This window comes from Heterodontus francisci, chromosome 18, assembly GCF_036365525.1.
Source record: "Heterodontus francisci isolate sHetFra1 chromosome 18, sHetFra1.hap1, whole genome shotgun sequence".
Lineage (NCBI taxonomy): Eukaryota > Metazoa > Chordata > Chondrichthyes > Heterodontiformes > Heterodontidae > Heterodontus > Heterodontus francisci.
Window position 1 is genome coordinate 81525513 of NC_090388.1, and position 22196 is coordinate 81547708.

The 22196-nt window shown below is 40.2% G+C and overlaps 1 protein-coding gene across 1 annotated transcript in view; it reads left to right on the plus strand.

Moving 5' to 3' along the window:
* The window catches only part of creb3l2 (cAMP responsive element binding protein 3-like 2), a 96251-nt gene extending 76188 nt beyond the window's left edge, over positions 1–20063 (plus strand). The window contains exons 11-12 of the mRNA XM_068051064.1: positions 12964–13231; positions 14461–20063. Coding sequence (XP_067907165.1) covers positions 12964–13231; positions 14461–14530 — 338 coding nt within the window. The 3' untranslated portion in view covers positions 14531–20063. The remainder of the gene's footprint in view (positions 1–12963; positions 13232–14460) is intronic.
* Positions 20064–22196: the final 2133 nt, after the last annotated feature.

Here is a 22196-nt window from a genome sequence, read left to right on the forward strand (position 1 = left end):
CCACACTGACCTACTTTTGTCTCAACATCTCGTGCTTTTGTTGAAATCCTTTCATGGCCCTGCTTGGGTACTAAGGGAATTAAGAGATATTGGGATAGTCGTTTAGTTGTACAGAACTTGAGTTATTGCTGAAAATGGAGACATATTGTCGAAGCTTTTCATCTTGTACTCATCAGGACAATCCGCAAGAATAACCAATGTAAGAGAAAACAACAACTTGTACTGCATGACTGTGCTGATTGGTTGGCAAGTGAACTCTGGTAGAGGCATTGCCATGGAGAATGCACCGGTTTACAGTGACTGACAGTTAACTGCCAAGCTTTGTTTCAAATTTAAACCAGGCAGCTTGACTCTGGACAAGGCATTGTCCTGAGGAATGAACCAGCGAATGGCTGTCACTTGGTTCAGGATCAGGTTTGGATTAGGGAAAAAAAAAGGAGGCTTATGGCAGATTCAGAGCACTGAAAACAGCGGAGGCACTAGAGGAATATAGAAAGTGTAGGGGGATACTTTTATTTAAAAAAAAGTAATTAGGAGAGCAAAGAGGGGACATGAAAAAACACTGGTGGGCAAGATAAAGGAAAATCCTAAGGTGTTTTATAAGTATATTAAGGGCAAGAGGATAACCAGGGAAAAAGTAGGGCTCATTAGGGACCAAAGTGGCAATCTGTGTGTGGAGCTGGAGGACGTAGGTGAGGTTTTAAATGATTGCTTTTCATCTGTGTTCACAATGGAAAAGGACGATGTAGGTGTAGAGATCAGGGAGAGAGATTGTAATGAACATATTAGCATTGAAAGGGAAGAAGTATTAGCTGTTTTAGTGGGCTTAAAAATGGATAAATCTCCAGGCCCAGATGAGATGTATCCCAGGCTGCTATGTGAGACAAGGGAGGAGATTGCAGGGGCTCTGACACAAATTTTCAAATCCTCTCTGGCCACAGGAGAGGTACCAGAGGATTGGAGGACAGTGAATGTGGTACTATTATTCAAGAAGGGTAGCAGGGATAAACTAGGTAATTACAGGCCGGTGAGTCTAACATCAGTGGTTGGAAAACTATTGGAAAAATATTCTGAGGGACAGGATTAATCTCCACTTGGAGAGGCAGGGATTAATCAGGGATAGTCAACATGGCTTTGTCAGGGGGAAATCGTGTTAACTAACTTGATTGAATTTTTCGAGGCGGTGACGTGATGTGTAGATGAGGGTAAAGCAGTTGATGTAGTCTACATGGACTTCAGTAAGGCTTTTGATAAGGTCCCGCATGGGACATTGGTTAAGAAGGTAAGAGCCCATGGGATCCTAGGCAATTTGGATCCAAAATTGGCTTAGTGGCAGGAGGCAGAGGGTAATGGTCGAGGGTTGTTTTTGCGAGTGAAAGCCTGTGACCAATGGTGTACCGCAGGGATCAGTGCTGGGACCCTTGCTGCTTGTAGTGTAGATTAATGATTTAGACGTGAATATGGGAGGAATGATCAGTAAGTTCGCAGATGACACGAAAATTGGTTGTGTCGTAAATAGTGAGGAGAAAAGCCTTCGATTACAGGACTATATAGATGGGCTGGTAAGATAGGCGGAGCTGTGGCAAATGTAATTTTATCCTGAGAAGTGTGAGGTAATGCATTTTGGGAGGACTAACAAGGCAAGGGAATATACGATTGATGGTAGGACCCTAGGAAGGACAGAGGGACCTTGGTATACTTGTCCATAGATCACTGAAAGCAGCAGCACAGATAGATAAGGTGGTTCGGAAGGCATATGGGATACTTGCCTTTATTAGCCGAGGCACAGAATATAGGAGCAGGGAGGTTATGATGGAGCTGTATAAAACGCTAGTTAGGCCACAGCTGGAGTACTGTGTACAGTTATGGTCACCACACTATAGGAAGGATGTGTTTGCACTGGAGCGGGTGCAGAGGAGTTTCACCAGGGTGTTGCCTGGGCTGGAGTATTTAAGCTATGAAGAGAGCCTGAAAAGGCTAGGGTTGTTTTCCTTAGAGCAGAGAAGGCGGAGGGGAGATGTGATTGAGGTATACAAAATTGAGGGGCATTGATAGGTTAGATAGGAATAAACTTTTTTCCTTAGTGGAGGTGTCAATAACCAGGGGGCATAGATTTAAAGTAAGGGGAAGGAGGTTTAGAGGGGATTTGAGGAAAAGTCTTTTCACCCAGAGTGTGGTTGGAATCTGGAACACACTGCCTGAAGAGGTGGTAGAGGCAGGAACCCTCCAACATTTAAGAAGTATTTAGATGAGCACTTGGCCCATAGCCTTGTATGCTATAGGGTTTCAAGTGCTGGAAAATGGGATTAGAATAGTTAGGTGCTTGATGGCCGACACAGACACGATGGGCCGAAGGGCCTGTTTCTGTGCTGTATGACTCTGACTATGACACTTATTTTGTTCAGCTGAAACAGGTGCAATGCTTGTACATATTCTTTCTGCCTGTTTTCCCTTACATTGGTTATTCTTGCAGATTGTCCTGATGAGTGCATGACGCAAAGCTTCAACTACATGTCTCTATTTTCAGCAATTCTCAAGAAATGGGATAGTAAGAGAAGATGGAGCTGAGGTAGATGATCAGCCATGATCATACTGAATGGTGAAGCAGACTCCAAGGGCTGAATGGCCTAAATGTTCTGTAATTTTTTCCAGACCTAAATGACCCCTTCCTCCTCTGAACTTTCCATTCCTGTGACTTTCTTTCAGACACTCTAGAATTCCTTCTGCAAATCTCTCTGCCTTTCTACTTCCTCTCTTCCTTTTCAAACACAGATAGATAGCTGGTTCCAAGCAGGATCAAAGACTATGAGGGCAAGTATTGGATAGATGATCAAGCACATCTCTGAATAGTATACTTTTGTGTGCTGCTGGGACCGTGGAAATATCAACTATGTAATGCAATTGCCTGTAGTTGAATAGTGTCAGATTACTCCAACAGAAACAACAGCTTGCATTTTTATAGTACTTTTAACATAGGATAAACTTCCCAAGGTAGTACATTGATGAAACAAGCAATGGCTGTGAAACCTTATTGGAGAGTTAGGAGAGGTGATCAAAAGATTGGTCAAAGAGATGGGTTCTCACAAAGCTTCTTATTGTGACAGAGAGGTGGAGGGGTTTAGGGCATGAGTTTTAGAAAGTAGAGCCAAGGCAACTGAAGGCTCTGGCACCATTGATGGAATAGAGGGAGATTTACAGAAGGCTGGAGTTATATTGCTTTAGTCGTGATGTAAAGCTGGAGGAGACTTTTTTATATTCTTTCATGGGATGTGGGCATGACTAGCAAGGCCAGCATTTGTTATTTATCCCTAATTGCCCTTGACAACTGAGTGACTTGCTAGGCCATTTCAGAGGGCAGTTATGAGTCCATTACATTGCTGTGGGTCTGGAGTCACATGTAGGCCAGACCAGGTAAGGATGGCAGATTTCCTTCCCTAAAGGACATTAGTGAAACAGATGCATCTTTACGATAATCGATAGTTTCATGGCACCGTTACTGAGACTAGCTTTCAATTCCAGATTTTTATTAATTAATTGAATTGAAATTCCACCAGCTGCCATGGTGGCATTTGAACCCATGTCCCTAGGGCATTAGCCTGGACGTCCAGATTGCTAGTTCAGTGACATTACCACCATCTCTACAGAGTGGAGTGAGAGTGAAGCCATGGAGGGATTTGTAGACAAGAGCAGGGGGTTTTAACTTCAGACTGAGGTCAGGGAAACTGTATGTGTTGAGCTATTGTGGAAGGCAGTGAATACAAGCAGGAAAGAAAACTGGTGGCAGAGTTTTAGATGAGCTGTAGTTGCACAGCATGCAACATCAGTAAGGAAGGGTTAGAGAACATGAATCTACAAGTAATAAAAACATTTATAAGGGTTTTGGCAGCAGTGGGGTTGAAGTTGAATTAGAGGCAGGTGGCCAGCAATATTGGTGATGGATAGGAGATGGAATTTAAAGCTCAGTTCTGGATTGTAGTGTGCTGAGGCTGTGCTTGATCTGATTTCACCTGAAATAGCAGATAGGACAGGGAATGATGTCAGTGCTGAGAGTTTTGGGTGGGTGGTTAAGTCATCAGTCACCTTGACTACCCTCTCAAACTCATTTGCAAAACCGCTCCACCTCTTTCTCCACCTTAAAAAGCCTTCAGAAAACCCTATCTCTGACCAAATTTTTGAAGCAACTTCAGTCTCATCCACAACTACATATCAGACAGACTGGCAGCATAGAGGCTATTGTGGGATCAAGGGAAGCAATGTTATTATACGTGTGGAAGCCGACGTGACTTAAGGGGCAGCATGTATATGAGAAAGAGGAGGGGAACATGGATGTAACCTTAGATTCTGGATGGTGATTGCAGGCTTGGGAGGAGATGTGCTGGCTGCATTGAGACAGGTTGGCTACAAAATGCTACTACCATAATTGCCTCTAATTGTTTGGAAAATGTTCAATTTCCACATACGTGAAAAGAATTGTCTGTCATAGTGGAAGTATGGAACAAACTCCTATCAAAAACAACCAGCGCTATCTTGATCAACTTTTTTAAAAAAGGGGGACTATCTGTTTAAGTACAAGGTTTAAAAATTGGAAGTATAAGGATGGATATACAGTTGATCAGATATTCCCCAGAAAACTGGTTTCATGTAATCATAGAATGGTTAAGAATAGAAAAGCAGAATATTTTTTTTAAAGTGTGAAACTTGAAAGTGTTGCTGTTCAAAGACTTGGGTGTGCTCGTACAGGGAATGCAAAACGTTAGGCAAGTACAGCAAGCAATTAGGAAGGCAAATGGCATGTTGGTCTTTATTGCTAGGGGATTGGAGTACAAGAATAAATAAGTCTTGCTACAATTGTACAGGGTTTTGGTAAGACAGCATCTGGAGTACTGTGTGTAGTTTTGGTCTCCACATTTAAGAAAGGATAAACTTGCATTGGAGGCAGTACAGCAAAGGTTCACTAAATTGGTCCCTAAGATGAGAGGCTGAGTAAGTTGGGCGTTTATCCTCTGGAGTTTAGAAGAATGAGAGGCGATCTCATTGAAACATACAAGATTCTGCACTGAGAGATTGTTTCTGCTGGTCAGGGAATCGAAAACATGGAGGCACAGTTGTTGTGTAATTGACTTTGAGTGATGTCACTTTAAGATCTTCGTATGGTAATGAGCTGAATACCAGGATGCAGTCATGTGACTACATGCCAGGCTCTCTCTAACTATAACACTACGGGGCAGCTTCTGTAAATAATAGCTGTTTAATAAAAACAAGAAATGCTGGAAATACTCTGCAGGTCTGGCAGCATCTTTGGAAAGAGAAGCAGAGTTAACGTTTCAGATCAGTTCTGATGAAGGGTCACTGACCTGAAACATTAACTCTGCCTCTCTCTCCACAGATGCTGCAAGACCCGCTGGATATTTCCAGCATTTCTTGTTTTTATTTCAGATTTCCAGCATCTGCAGTATTTTTGATTTTATTTTAGCTGTTTAATAAACCTGTTTTGAGATCTTCAACCAACTGAACTCCATGCATCTCATTTATGTTGCATCAGACAACATAAAAAGCTTCTCATTACAATAGTCTCAGGATAAGGGGCTGATCATTTAGGACTGAGATGAGGAGAAATATTGCTTCACTGAAAAGGTGAATTCTCTCCCCAGAGGGTTATGGATGCTCCATTGTCTAATACATTTAAGGCTGAGATAGATAGATTTTTGGTGTCTCAGGGAATGGAGGGATATGGTGAGCGGGTGGGAAAGTGGAGTTCAAGTCTAAGATCAGCCACAATTGTATTGAATGGCAGAGCAGGTTTGATGAGCCATATGGTCTACTCTTGCTCCTATTTCTTGTGTTCTTGTTACAACACAGAAGGAAACTGTTCAGCCTGTCATGTCCATGCCAGCTCTCTGCAAGAGCAAGTCGCCTAGTTCCAACACCCCCTGCCCCCCGCCCTTTCCTACAATTTTCTTTTTCAGCAGGTGCTTATCCAATTTCCTTTTGAATGCCACGATTGAATCTGCCTCCACCACACACTTACCTTAAATCTGTGTCCTCTGGTTCTCGACCCTTCTGCCAATGGGAATAGTTTCTCCTTATCTACTCTATTTAGACTGCTCATGATTTTGAACATCTCATCCCTGGAACTATTCTCAAATCTTTTCTGCACCCTCTCTAAAGCCTTCACATCCTGCCTAAAATGTGGTGCCCAGAATTGGACACAATATTCTGGTTGAGGCCGAACCAGTGTTTCATAAAGATTCACCATAACTTCCTTGCTTTTGTACTCCATGCTGCTATTTATAAAGCCCCTAATCCTGTATGCCTTTTTAATCATTTTTTCAACATGCCCTGCCACCTTCAACAATTTATGCACATATCCACGCACCCAGGTTACTCTGTTCCTGCACCTACTTTAAAATTGTATCTTTTATATTGTTTCTCCTCATTCTTCCTACTAAAATGTATCACTTCACAATTTTCTGCATCATTTGCCATGTCTGTCCATTCACCAGCCTGTCTGTCTTCTTGAAGTCTATCACTATCCTCATCACAGTTCACAATATTTCCAGTTTTGTGTCATCTGCACATTCTGAAATTATGCCCTATACATCCAAGTCAAGGTCATTAATATATATCAAGAAAAACAGTGGCCCTTTTACCAACGTAAAAAGAAAAAATGCTGATATTCTGCCAGTCAGGCAGCATCTATGGAGAGAGAGAGTTAACGCTTCAGGTCAATGACCTTCAGTTCTGAAGCTGCCTGACCTCCTGAGTATTTCCAGCATTTTGTTTTTATTTCAGATTTCCAGTATCGGCAGTATTTTGCTTTTATCCTAATAACCCCTGGGGAACCCTGCTGTATACCTTCTTCCAGTCTGAAAAACAATTGTTCACTACTTTCTGTTTCCTGTCACTCAGCCAATTTCATACCCATGCTGCTCATATTCCTGTTATTCCATGGGCTTCAACTTTGCTGGCAAGCTGATTATGTGGCATATTATCAAACACCTTTTGGAAGTCTATAGACAGCACATCAACAGCATTTACCCTCATTAACCCTCTCTGTTACCCCATCAAAAAACTCAAATCAAGTTTGTTAAACACAATTTGCCTTTAACAAATTCATGCTGGCTTTCTTTAATTAATCCACACTTGTCCAACTGACCGTTAATTTTGTCCCAGATTACTGTTTCTAAAAGCTTTCCCATCACGGAAGATAAACTGACTGGCCTGTATTTGTTAGGTTTATCGTTATAAACCTTTTTGGAAAAGGGTGTAGCATTTACAATTCTCCAGTCCCCTGGCACCAGCCCCATATCTAGGGAGGATTGGAAGATTATGGCCAGTACCTGTGCAATTTCCACCCTTCATCAGATGCATCTCATCTTTTCCTGGTGATTTATCAACTTTAAATACAGCCACCCTTCCTAATACTACCTCCTTTATCAATTTTTAGCCCATTCAGTATTTCAACTGCCTGATCTTCCACTATGACTTCGTCACAATCATCTTCCTTGGTGAAGACCGATGCAAAGTACTCTTTTAGTAACCCAGCCATGCCCTCCGCCTCCATCTAGCCCCCCTTTTTGGTTCCTAATTGGCCCCACCCCACCTCTTACTACCCTTTGACTATTTATATGCCTATAGAAGGCCTTTGGATTCTCTGTTAGCTGACAGTCTCATCTCATGCTCTCATTTTGCCTTTAATTTCCTTTTTCACTTCCCCTCTGAGCTTTCTATTTTCAGCCTTGTTCTCATTTATTTAATCAACCTGACATCTGTCATACGCCCCCCTTTTTCTACTTCATATTACTCTATCTTTTTCATCATCCAGGAAGCGCTAGCCTTGGTTGCCCTACCTTTTCCCCCTCATGGGACTGTATATTTTCTGTTAAAGTCACTGATCTATAAAATGTCTGTCGTCTTTAGTATGTTGTGATTTCTAATTATAGATACTTTACTAAAAGATCATTGTATTGCAATGATCTAAAGAGCATTAGTGCCATAAGCATAACATCAATTTGTACCATGTCTCATGAAGCTATTGTTTAAGGGCCTGTAGATTGAATGTTACTTTGATTTGTTCAGGCAATGCTTGATAAAATTCCACATGTGACATTTAAAGAATGTTAAGGCTGGTAAAATTAATAACAGATCAACCAGTTGCAATCAAAATTGACTTGGAAACAGGTAATGATAAAGAATGAAAAATACTATGACTGGGCAGTAACTAGTAGAGTTCCACAAAGTTCAGTTGAAGGGACCTGCTGGATGTTGTAAATTTACAGCATTTACTGATGTGGTCATGCGAAAATATAAGAAACAGCATTCTGTGATGAGCTGCCATTCCTTAATATATCTGCTTATTTAATATTATAAGATAATGCAAACCAGTGCAGAAACAGCAAACTTGTAGCTGAGCCTTCCCATCAGCAAAGGTGGAAAAGGAAAAGATTGGGTGTGATTCTTGATCTTTTACTGAAAGTTTCCACCAATATATAGCTCAACAAATTCTGCTGTACTTCAAGGGCATTTGATTGTAGGTTGTGGACTGTTGACCAGGATTTAATAATGGTGAAGTGGATAAACGTTCTGCAGCTTTTGTTTAATGACCTTTGGAGTGCAGGCAGCATTCCGTTCTTGCAATTGATCTATGCATTTCAATCTGCTCTAATCTGACTTCAGTTGTAATGATCCTCAGTGTGGACTTAAATTAGATTTTCCTCCAGTATTACAGTTAGCTAACTGGAAGAGTGCAACCATTGTGATGGAGATTACAAGGAAATGAATAAATTCAAAATAATTAATTTCAATCCGGAGTACTTGTGTATTTTCAGCAATTCTGCAGAATTGCAAATTGAATTGTACATTGAGGTTGCTGATGGAACAAAGTGGTATATGTATGATATTAAAATCAATATTTTCTGTAGGCAGAAAAATGTTTGAACTTGTAGAATTTTTGTGAAAACTAAAAATGATATTTAAATTATTCTGTTCATCAGGTTCTCTATCTGAGTTACATGCTATGCAGAAATACCAGATGGTAACAGTCCACTATGGAGCAACTCACTTGTAACAACATCGGAGTTAGATTCAGTGACTTGGGAATTTAGACAATTAGAAAAATTATTTCAAAGTGCAAGCAGTTTTACATTGTTATGGAGTCATTAAGTACACCTATTAAGTTGCTTTACATTGCAGTCCAATGCTTTGTGGTTGTATTTGATTTGTTTATCTCATCCGAGATATCAAGGCTTTTCCATGATCCCATTAAAATTTTATGTTCATCACTAACTTCTACCCAGATTAGTTCAGCGGTTCCCCTTCTGAAACTATATTCATTGTTCGCACAGGCAACAGCTATCGAAGGGTGCATAGACATGTAACAAAATGATTTTAAGTACTGAGCATTTGAGTTATAGAAAAAGTTAACAAATTTTGGCTTTTCTTTGCAGGGAGAAAAGGAGACTTTAAGACAGCCAATGTTCTCCTGGCGCCCTAACACCCTCCACAAATTTCAGTTCATCTAAAACTAATACCCATATCCTATTGTGTGTCCAGTCCTGTTCACCAATCACCCATGTACTTGTTGCCCTACATTGGCTCCTAGTCCCCCAACACTTCAAATTTAAAATTTTCCTCATCATTGTAACCTCTACCAGCCCTACAACTCTTGGAGAACTTTGTTTCTTTGACTCTGACCTCTTGTGCATCCTCTGTGCCATGCCTTCAGTTACCTAGGCTGTACATTCTGGAATTCTCTCCCGAAGTCTGTCACATGTCCACCTCCCGCTCTTCCTTTTAAGATCCTTCTTTAAAACACCCCTCTTTGACCTCTTGGTCACCTTTCCTATCTCCTCCTTTTAACTCAAAGTCCATTTTTGTCTGATTATGCCTCTGTGAAGTGCCATGAGATGCTTTTCTAAGGCTCTACATAGATTCGTACTGTTATTGACCCAAATTGAAGTTTTAAGGATTATGAAGGGAGTTAACAGCCCTTGATCTGACAAATTTTTAGCTATGATAAATGGTTCAAATATCAGTGAACATGAGGTAGTAATTAGGAAGCAAGAAGAGCAAGAGAGTTGTGGACTAAGTTATGAAATGGACTCAAGTGACAACTAGATATGTTTCTGAAGAGAGAAGTGTTTGACGGCAATAGTGAGATGTATTTTAAAACAAAAGAACCTATCCTCTTGTTCCGAATTGCCTTTTGTTGTTAGATATCCTTGCTAATAGTGCTACTTGTACAACTAGCTGAATTCTCTTTGGCTTCCTTGTCTCGAGAGACAATGTGTAAGCGCCTGGAGGTGGTCAGTGGTTTGTGAAGCAGCGTCTGTAGTGGCTATAAAGGCCAATTCTAGAGTGACGGACTCTTCCGCAGGTGCTGCAGATAATATTGGTTGTCGGGGCTGTTGCACAGTTGGCTCTCCCCTTGCGCTTCTATCTTTTTTCCTGCCAACTGCTAAGTCTCTTCGACTCGCCACTCTTTAGCCCCGCCTTTATGGCTGTCCGCCAGCTCTGGCGATCACTGGCAACTGACTCCCACGACTTGTGATCAATGCCACAGGACTTCATGTCGTGTTTGCAGATGTCTTTAAAGCGGAGACGTGGACGGCCGGTGGGTCTGATACCAATGACTAGCTCGCTGTACAATGTGTCCTTGGGGATCCTGCCATCTTCCACGCGGCTCGCATGACCAAGCCATCTCAAGTGCTGCTGGCTCAGTAGGGTGTATATGTTGGGGATGTTGGCCACCTCGAGGACTTCTGCTTTAGAGATACGGTCCTGCCACCTAATGCCAAGGATTATCCGGAGGCAGCGAAGATGGAATGAATTGAGTCGTCGCTCTTGGCTGACGTACGCTATCCAGGCCTCGCTGCCATAGAGCAAGGTACTGAGGACACAGGCTTGATACACTCGGACTTTTGTGTTCCGTGTCAGTGCGCCATTTTCCCACACTCTCTTGGCCGGTCTGGACATAGCAGTGAAAGCCTATCCCATGCGCTTGTTGATTTCTGCATCGATTGACAGTTTACTGGTGATAGTTGAGCCTAGGTAGGTGAACTCTTGAACCACTTCCAGAGTGTGGTCGCTGATATTGATGGATGGAGCATTTCTGATGTCCTGTCCCATGATGTTAGTTTTCTTGAGGCTGATGGTTAGGCCAAATTAATTGCAGGCAGCCGCAAACCTGTCGATGAGTCTCTGCAGACAATTTTCTGTGTGGGATGTTAATGCAGCATCGTCAGCAAAGAGGAGTTCCCTAATGAGGACCTTCCAAACTTTGGTCTTCGCTCTTAGATGGGCAAGGTTGAACAACCTGCCATCTGATCTTGTGTGGAGGAAAATTCCTTCTGAAGACTTGAACGCATGTGAGAGCAGCAGTGAGAAGACGATCCTAAACAATGTAGGTACGAGAACACAGCCCTGTTTCACACCACTCAGGATAGGAAAGGGGTCTGATGAGGTGCTGCTATGCTGAATTGTGCCTTTCATATTGTCAACTAGCTGAATAGATCAACTTTAAATGCAGCATTCTACAGTTCTTTAGCTTTATTTCTTATCTATCTGCGAGCAACTGCATTTCTGTTCCAATAATAGCAATATTGCTGTCTGTGTATCACTAATATTCAGTCTGTGCCTTTCATTCCAGAAACTGCTTAGCTTGCTGTATTTATTTGAACTGTTATATTTCCGTTCCTCTCAGTACCCTGAACATAATTTCCTCTTTGTTTTAGTTTCTTATCCTCAATATTAACCAGTATTTATCTGCATCTTAATTCAACTACAGTATTATCAAATTTCATTTACATGGAGAATTTGCATTTCCAGATGAATCCCAATTGTTTTCCTGTTCTGAAGCAACACTTATTTGTGTCCTTGTGTTACATGCAGACTATTGTTCCTGTACAAGTTCCACCGATGTCAAAAGGTTCTACAGTTAACAAAAAAAACTTCCTTCTGTAAACACCATTTTGCTCACCACTCTTTTCGAGTCAATTATTCTTTCCATTCTCAGAGGGAAATTGAGGATAGACAGTAGGACAGTACTGCAGACATCTCACACCACATTTGTATCTTTCACTTCAGACTTACTTTTATATTACACACCTGAAAAGTTAACTCTGTTTCTCTCTCCACAGATGTTGCCTGGCCTGAGTATTTCCTGCATTTTCTGGTTTTGTTTCAGATTTCCAGCATCCGTAGTATTTTGCTTTTGTTTTGTGCTGGTTTTATATTACTTTGAACTTAAATGGTCATATCTAGCATTTATCAGTACATGCACACCTCAACAGTGGCATGGGCATTGCTGTATCAATGGTGCTCGCTAGTAAATGTCCAGTAACTATGTCTAGGCCATTACGGTTATCTGATACTACCTACTGCTGCATGAGCAGTACATTTGTGATTCACTTTTTTTTTTAATTGGTTACATTAAACTTTGTCCAAGCAGTGATATCTCAGCAGAAGGCTCCAGTTTGCAGACAGCATCATCAACCTAGAGAATTGTTTTTTAAACTTGCCATTGTGTAGGACCCCCTGCAAATAATGGTTCAGTCCCAGGGATCCCTTGCAAATATTAATGAACTCCTGGGCACCCCCTGTCTTGAATTCCAAAAGACTGTGTCATCTACCAAAAGAAAAACTGCAATCATTTCAGAAAATGTTTATTTGTGTGTGCTTATATAGTAAGGCAACGCATGCTGAAAAATCTAGAATGCACAATTTTGAATGCCACTTGGCCTACTTGAACCCAGACAGAAATCTGATCACCTTGCAGACTCTTGGATGAAAACCTTCAGCTGTTTGTTGTAATCAACAACTGGTATTTTGCCAGTATAATGAATGTACAAAGCTATCCTGCGAGACAATGAGTTATTTAGTGAGAACAATGTTGACAGGCTTATGTGGTGTTGTGATGAAGGGCATAAATGTAGCTTTAAATTCTGGTGACTTTTCTTCCCACAGTTCGTTCAAGGCATTTATTATTTTATGAAGAGCACCCTGGCTTTGAGGACGAGTTTGGTTCTGTGATGTCGACAGATGCCTGGGAAAAATTAGCAGAATCTGTTAGAGAGCGAGCACGACTGTCACAGTTTCTCACAGCCAGGGGTTCAGCACAGAAGCAGCAGGCACAGGAAGCAGTCACACATACGGAGGAACCAGCAGAAGAATATATAATAGCAAATGAAACACGAACAGAGAATTCAGTCCTGATAGAGCTCCAGTCACAACGGTACGGCTCATATTTCTGACTTCATTATTAAAAAAAAAATCACCCGATTCCTTTAAACATGGTAAATGTTGGGGTGTGGTGCAGTAGAGGGAGGAAAAATCAGCCGAAGTATTGATTTTAAAAGAAAACAAAAGGTTTACTGTGTAAGGGCAGTGAAACCTGAAGCACTGATGTATAGACCTGACAGCTACAAAAATAGCAAAAATCTTCAGATCCACATTATGTAATCTGCTGTTTCTTACCATTGCAGTACTTCAGTGTCCTTCTGCTAGTAGAGGGTATCATTTCCTGGGAGCATGGGTTGGGGCAGGGTGGGAAATAAAAATCTGTTTATTTAGCAGTTTCTCTCTTCTCACACCTCAAAGTGCTTTGAGAAAATGCATTACTTTGAAGTGCAGCGACTATTGCCAATGTAGGCAAACATGTAGCCATTACAAGATACAAGATATCTCAGATACTGCCAAGAGAGGAGTGGCAAGTTAATTTTTTTGCTGGTATATGTCAAGGGAAGAATTTCATCCAGGACTTTGGGAAACTTCAAACCAGCAGAACAATATAACCTCTCATTTGAAGGATGGCACTTCTGACAATACAGCTCGCTCTCTCTCATTACTGCAATGGAGAATCAGTCTGGATTATGTGCTCAAGTCTTGCAATAGGACTCAAACTCACAACTTTCAGACTCTGAGGTGGCAGTGGTGTTTACTGAACCAAGCTGATATTCTGGTGACGAGCTATAACTGTGAACATGTTTCCTGAAAGCTGGGTCCAATGGAATTGCCACCTTATCAAAGGGTATTTTTTGCACCACCTGTTGCAATGTTTCCTTTACCATTTTCTTGAATTGTATTATCTATGCTGTTAATTTGATTTGTCAAATTTTTTCTGATTTTCTAATGTACAGAATACCAAATAATTACCCAAATTTTAACCATTTACCTAAAGATAGCTCCATCTGTTACTCAGAATTTGTATTCAAACCAGCTCCCTGACCTGCAACAATTGAACTTATGCAGTCAGTTCCAGTTATAGATGAGAGGACTGACACCTCTGCCACCGTTAGATTGATGATGGGGTCACAAAATTGCTTTCCAGGGTAGTGATTGCAAAATGTAATGTTTCTGAACCCTTTCTGCCTGTGCATCTTTTGCATGGCAACTTTTTTTTCTGATGCTTTTTTTAAAGCCATACGTGTTAATTTGTGCTTTTGCAATTTGCTTTGTCTTCAGGAGCCTTCCAAGTGTAGGAATTAATGGAACCACCATTGAAATTGACAGAAGAGTCAACACAACATCATAAAGAACCATGAGGTGGCATTTATCCTGATGTACAATGAAAGCAGTCCCTTTGTATAATACCCCACTCGGACTGGCCATCAACAGCCACCCAGGCGAAGGAGATCAGATACTTTTGCATTATTCCCTGTACTACTTTATCACAAACCTGCTTACTGAATATTAATTTATATAAATTAACTATATACATATTGAGAACCTGAGTTACAAAACACAAGTCTTTGTTCCTACATTGATTGCTCTTTAAATTGTCAGGCTGACTATCAATCCATTTATTTTAAGTGTGTGAATGAAGTGAATCTCACTTTAGGCTGAGGTTCAAAGTTTCAGAACCAGCAGAAAAGATTAATCTGAATTTCAGTGAGTTGATCGAAATATACTGTCAATTCGTCTTCATTTGTTCTATTCATTCTTCAAAATTGCTCTATCCCAGCAGAGTGGAATCACCTGGGACATTGGCCCTTTAACAGATTTACACCCAGGGAGGTTGGTTCACCCTTACTTTCATCTTCCTGCGTTTTCACAACCTCAGTCCCTCATTTGCCTTTCTCCACTGTTGGGCAGCAGGGGTAGCCTGTCTTCCACAACTAACAAAAGTTTCGATGACCATTATCAGTTTTGTTACTATGTAATTTTAGTCTCTTAGTTCTTGGGTCATAGTAAATCTTTTTTTTTACCAAGATTTTGCATTTGTATTTTTAGTAAAGACCTGAAAATAAGTGTGCACTGCATTCGAATGATATTTCAGATCTAGCCTTTGCTGGCTGATCCAACCAGAATTTTATTGTAAATGTTTACTGTGGCTTAATATTTCTATGCCTTACTGGCCCTTCATAGCTCAGTGTTGCTCCTACTGGGCAAAGATTGAAGCTACAATCCAGCAAAGCAGAAGTAGGTCACTGACACCTGAAATAATTTTTTATTAAAGGGTCACTGTTCTTCAGTGACTTTCCCATAGGATGACCACAAAGAATATGCAGTATAGGCAACCGTTGTTCCAATGGCGCAATGAGCCAATCATGCTATAAAGTTCTTTGCTCATTTCTGCCATTAGATGGCATTAGTGTGTTTACACATTTTTTGAGCAACATTACAGTTTTTCTCACGTCTGCAGCACTACAGAAATGAATCCTAAAACGTGCCAGCTATTTATTACTGAATCCAAATTAACATTAATTATTATCTGTTTCTTCTGCTGTTACTGAAGGGGTGAACCCAGGCATTTAACTATCAGCCATTTTATTAACAAAATGGAGACAGGAGATTAAAAAACAGAATTTGGTACTGTTCCAAATCTTCTATCTAAAGAGATTTGGCCAGTAAACAGGGTCAATCACTATAATTCTCGTAGAAATGAACTTTGTGCAACAGAGTGAACATGAAGGGAAGCATTTTCAGTTATTCACTTTATTATTTGAATTAGGGTCCAGTTGATATGATGAAGTAGACAAAAATTGCCAGTGACATCACATTTTTCTCTTCCAATCTAATTTGCTGATCCAGGGCCCAATCTATCCTACATCTCCCAGAGAGGAATAGTTGATGAGTATACTACAGACATAGAAAAGCATCGCTAGTAAAATTTAACCATCTCATTTTTTTGTTCAGCCTGCCCTGCAGAATGCTAACACCATAGTAAAAGTCTCTGATACAAGATGCATGAAAAAATCCACACAGCTAGAATTACTGAAATATATAGAAGATGCTGGAAATTCTCAGTAGGTCTGGCAGCATCTGTGGAGAGAGAAGCAGAGTTAACATTTTTAACGAAGGGTCACCAAACTGAAACATTGGGCCCGATATTAATGATGTAAGTGAATGCATTTTGAGTTGCGTTAAAATCGAGCCCATTAACTCTGTTTCTCTCACCATAGTTGCTGGGAGACCTGCTGTGTATTTCCAGCATTGTCTGTTTATATTTCAGGTTCCCAGCACCTGCAGTACTTTGCTCTTGTCTCAGTTAGAATTACTATTTGCCTGATTTGGAGAGCAGACACTCATTCCATAAGGATACATTGCACCCAACAAAGTCTGCCAAACTTAGATGCAGCTTGGCAAGAACCAAGGCTCAGGGTTTCCCAAATATGTTTTGGGGTACTGCGAGTGTTTAATCATCCTAAGACCATATAGCTTACCAGCATAGAAAATTGGTAATCTTCCCTCTGTGTGTCCATCTAGGGCCATACTATCCATCATAGCATTGGATTGCAGGGATATCTGGAACAGAGTTGGAAGAATCTTCGTTACCAGTGAGCAGTCTACTCTTTCAGATTCCATTGGTGATCCAGGGGTATCTAGTTAATCATCAGCATTGTGCTGAAGTATGGCCAACTGAAGAAAATAAGCTTGCAGGGCTACAGGGATTGAATGGGGGAGTGGGACTGACTGGATAGCTCTGTAGAGAGCTGGCATGGACTCGATGGGCCGAATGGCCTCCTTCTATTCCGTAATTATCTATGACTCTACTACAGAGATATGTAGCTCAACAACTGGATTACCAAGTATGCTGTAGAAGGTTGACTTAATTTTGATCTTCCATTAACAAACATGTCATCTTGGACTTAACTTGATTCCAAAGAAATCCTGCTTACGCTTCAATAATATGCATCAGTGATATTGGATGGAATTTCAGTAAGTGGGTTTTTTGACCAGAAAGGTCAAAGTTATCTTATTTTGATTATCAAAGACCCTTGGTGTTTGATATCTGCATAAGATAAAGCTTGGTTTTATTCACTCCATGTTTTATTGCCAGCTTCAGGAAACTATTGTGAGGAAAGTGAAAATGAATACTGCTCCTATATCAGAGTCAGCTCTTAAAGCACTTCACTCACACGCTTTGTCAGCGTACAAGATAAAACTGAATCTTGCCTCCAGCTGCAATCTTACTTATCTTTGTTTTATTAATGGTGCCATGGTCCATTCTACTCTGAAATGTTCTCTTCCTTTTGTTCCTCATAAGCTGCAAATATGCTCTCTATGGGTTCCCCCCACCCCATCCCTTCCCCCAATCCTATATCCTCACTGTAGAATTAATTACTGCTGTACTCTAACTGACTGCTGGGATCTCAAATCGGGAGAACTCTACCTTTTTTCCTTATAATCTGGAGGCTTTTAAAATGTCCAACCCTAGTTGACTTCTCTATCCCTTTTCACCTTAGAATTGTCCTTCGCTATGGACAATCAGCAGATGTATGAAATGGAACCAACTGATCAGCAACCAAGTAGTTACAAACATAGTAAAATGGTTTTGAATCAGTCCCACGTCTTATCAGCAAAGAGAGGAATACTTGACTGTGTCCAAAACAGACAAGTTGGTTGGCACTTGATCTCCTTTATAAATTTACAACAGAAAAGTTACTCCAGAAAGCCTACCTGTTAAAGCTGTTTGAAGTGATTGAGGATATGAGTTTTAACAGTCAAGTTTTCAAATAGTGATTCTTCTGAATATGTGAGGGAAGTTAGGGTTGGATGGAGGGCTCATTCAGCTACATTCTTACAACTGATTAGTGATTGAAGCCACAGCATACTGTGATATCTTTTTAAAATTGAAAGTTTTTTTTGACAAATTATGCAACATGTACTTAAATTGTAAATAACTGGCAGTAAAATGCACTTAGTACATACGAGTGAAATACTTTGCAAAGTAGCTTTTAAAAACAAAATCCCAGATGCAACAATAAAATTTTAAGATCCTGGGAAGATGATGGCGCCTCCAAGCAGGCATCTAAGGAAGCTTGGGTTTAAGAGAATATCTAGAATTGTTTACTGAAATATTACGACACTTCAGCTTTCCCCCCGCCCCCCTCCTGGAGCCTGTAATGAATGAACGTAAAAGCTGGTTCTTGATTCCAAAAGTATCCAAAGCATATAAGCTCCTGTGGCTGCTTTGCTTAGCAACATCCTAAACATGTTTGTGTAGATTTCTTCTAGGTATTTCTAGTTCTTTTAGAACAGTTCTGACTTTACTGGAAAGAACAAGCACTGAAAACCTTCAGAATCTCACTTTCAATGTCTCTGCTCCTAGTAAAACAATTTTACCCCCAAATGCATTAGCTAAAAAACTGTTCTTCTTTGGCCTCCGTATCTCGAGAGACAATGGGAAAGCGCCTGGAGGTGGTCAGTGGTGTGTGGAGCAGCGCCTGGAGTGGCTATAAAGGCCAATTCTAGAGTGACAGGCTCTTCCACAGGTGCTGCAGAAAAATTTGTTTCCTGCCAACTGCTAAGTCTCTTCGACTCGCCACACTTTAGCCCCACCTTTATGGCTGCCCGCCAGCTCTGGCGAACGCTGGCAACTGACTCCCACGACTTGTGATCAATGTCACAGGACTTCATGTCGCGTTTGCAGATGTAAAAAACTAGTAAGTGAACAATTCACTTCACTTCAGTATTCAAATATATAAAACAAAAAACTGGACATGCATAGCAGATCATAGCAAATAAAGTAGAAAGCGAATGACTGACCCATTGTATATTCCATTATTTTCTATTTTCATTTCTGGTTTCCAGCATTTTTTAAAAAACTTTTATCTCTTGAATAATTGTGTGCTGCACACTGTTGTCAATTATACAATTCCTCCCAAGTACAATTTTGGCACATTTGTGGTGATTGAAGGAACACCTTCTCCGCACACAGACGATAAAATGTTCAAACATTATCATGCCAATGCTACAAGTTAAAAAGCACAAATTATAAGCAGTGGTGATTTTTATAAGGAGAATGTTCTGAGCATACAAATTATTAAGGGTGATCAATCCCAAGAAGTGAGAATGCTACATTGTACAACTAAAGTACACATTATCGAGAGTTAAAATGAAAATGATTGGTTTGTTTAATTCAGTCAGATCACTTTTTTCCCCAGTAGACTGCTGGCCTGTTCTATAAAGTCCCAGATCTTTGACCTTCCCTCCATACTTTCCAGATGTCATGATGGAAGTATTTCTTAACAGTTTGTCCATAGTTTCCAAAGAGTACAATTTGATCACAGCTGCTATTGTACAGAAATATTCAAGTTGTTTATGTGCAGACATCTGCCTCCAAATCTATAATTTGTGATTCACATTCACTTCTGTTATATATAAAGATTTTGTCAACTATGATCCTAATCCAAGTGCCAGCTAATATTTAAACTGCTGTTCCTCCAGTTTTTAAATTGACCTAGGCTTGATCCAAAATTACATATTGGATGTAGGACCAGTGGCAATTTCCAGCCTGGTTGTGATGGTTTAAAATTTCAGGGCAATGTTTTGTGGCAATCTAAAAGTGGACCAGTATTGTATTCCCCCACATTGTCTGACTGGCCGAACACATATAATTTTAATGCCCCATTTTTGTATGTCTCTTGACATGATGTATATGGAATGGTTAACAGAATGCATCAGCATTAATCCTGTCTATCTGGAGTAGAAAAGTTTATATTTTATTCTATATGGAAACATTTTTCATTTATAATGACTGTCTTTATACATATAAATTGTATGTTATGCTTCTTTCCATCGCAAATAAATATTTTCCTTAGTAAAATAAACACTCAATAAGACACTGCTTACCTTCATTTGTTCAACTTCCCTATTGTTACACATCAGGAAAACATTCACCACTGGGAGGAGAGAGGCCTAACTCTCAGCACTACCTGCACTGAAAGAAAGAGAAGACACAGGAAAAACAACAGGCAGAATTAAAACCTAAAAGCAAACACATAGAGGAAGAGAGACAGGCAGAAAAGGGAGAAGAAAAAGCAGGATATGAGGCAAAAATAAGACTGGTAAGAGGGGCAGGAGGACAAATATAGAGCGAAAAGGAAAAACGTAGGGAAATAAATTACTGGGAAAAGAGAATACTAGAACAATTATAAATGGGAAATCCCAGCCTATTTGTGGAGAAATAGTGTAGCTTTAACATAATTTGAAAGAGATTCCTGAGGATTGGAAAGGGGCTATATAACATCCTTATTTAAAAGTAATCAAGAAACATAACTGAAAACTGTTGACCTTAGCTTAACATGAGTAGTAGGGAAAGTATTCTAAAACAATCTTGAAAGATCCAGTAGGTTGAACACTTGGAAAAGTGTAACTTGGTAAAGGATAGTCAACATGGATTGAAGGAATAAAAATCCAGTTTAACCAACTTGTTTGAGGACTTTACTACCATGTATGCAAGGGATGAGGAATTTTATATAGTTGAATTTTCAGAAACTAACAAGATTTCAGATAAGTGATCAATGGATAACGTACAGAATAGAAGTTAATGTATGATCGATTAAAAATAGCTTTTAAAAGGACTTGTGTACATAGACTTGAAGTAAATGGATTTGTTTCTGGAGAGAGGAGAGATTAAGGGTAGTGGTGAAAAGATAGGTATTCAGGGATGGCTATCAAAAATGGGCATGTTGGGTTTAATGGCCTTGCCTGCTGCTAAAAATTCTCATGTTCGCCTAAATCTCCAGGAACTAAGCGTGCTAGTTAGGCTCAAGGGAAGCTTGAACTATTTTAATAAAATAAATTGAATCATGTCTATTTTTATTGAAATTAGGCCAAAAGAAAATTGCTATTTAAATGTTTCTTTATTAATAGACTAATTACTTGTGTGGTAGGGTCTAAATGTCTTGAATTTAAAGTATCTTCTACATCTGAGGTGTACCTGGTCATCAAGTTCTTTATTTCATCCTTAGCATCTTCTAAGCACAGATGGAGACTGCCCCAGTAGTGGCTGATGTGAGGAGAGACCTACAGTCCTCTTGGACTGAAGGAAATACCCTGTTGCTAGTACAACTCTGCCAAATTGCATCATCTTTCTCAAATTCAGATAATACTTTGTTGTATGAATTACCTTAAATGGCTGCTGGATAAGTGCACAGTTAAGATTCACTGGCCTTGTAGAATGAGTGCTGAAGGTTTTTGTACCTGCCAGCCAATTACAAATGAAGAATGCACTTTGCCATCCACTTAAACATTCTCTGCTTAGGGACTGGTTTTCAATCTGCTCTAGTCTGAGTTGAGATTTACAGAGAAACTAAATGCGGTATATAATGACTGCATAAGGACATTGTGCTCAACTTCAAAAGAGTGAAGCTGCAGTTAAAAGGAAGCAATGATCCTATCTGTAAATGAAATTGAGAAATAAGCTTTTTCTTTATTTGGTATCCTCTACACTCCTGTCTAACACCAGGTCCTGGCCTGCAGGACACTGACTTTATTATCAAGGACCTCTTTGATGTAGTAGGCAGAAAAGAGACTATTAGAGGACTTGAAATCGTTCTTTCCTAAGATGTCAGAATTGTCTGTGCAATCCTAGATTGCAGGCTGCTTAACAGATTTTGCGTAAGGGGAGTGCAAGATGGTTTGCTCTGGTTCACGATTCAGGTAGTTCCATTAGGAGTCTGGCAGCCATAGATCTCATTTGGTCTCGTCACTGAAGGTCTCCAAGAAATCTTGTAATAGTGTATTTTATTTTGACCTAGGGGATTTCCATTGTTGCAACCTATCTTCACCCGCAATATTTGCATATCCAAGAGCTGTTCAGTTGTCAGTTGCTAACCCTGCACATGGTGCTGATTCAGCACATCCCTCCCTTGGTGAATAGATTGCATCTTCTAAACATTGAAACAAAAATTATGGACTGAGATTTTAAAAAAACACAACTCAGCTCCATCAACCTGTTCTTTCCAACAAGC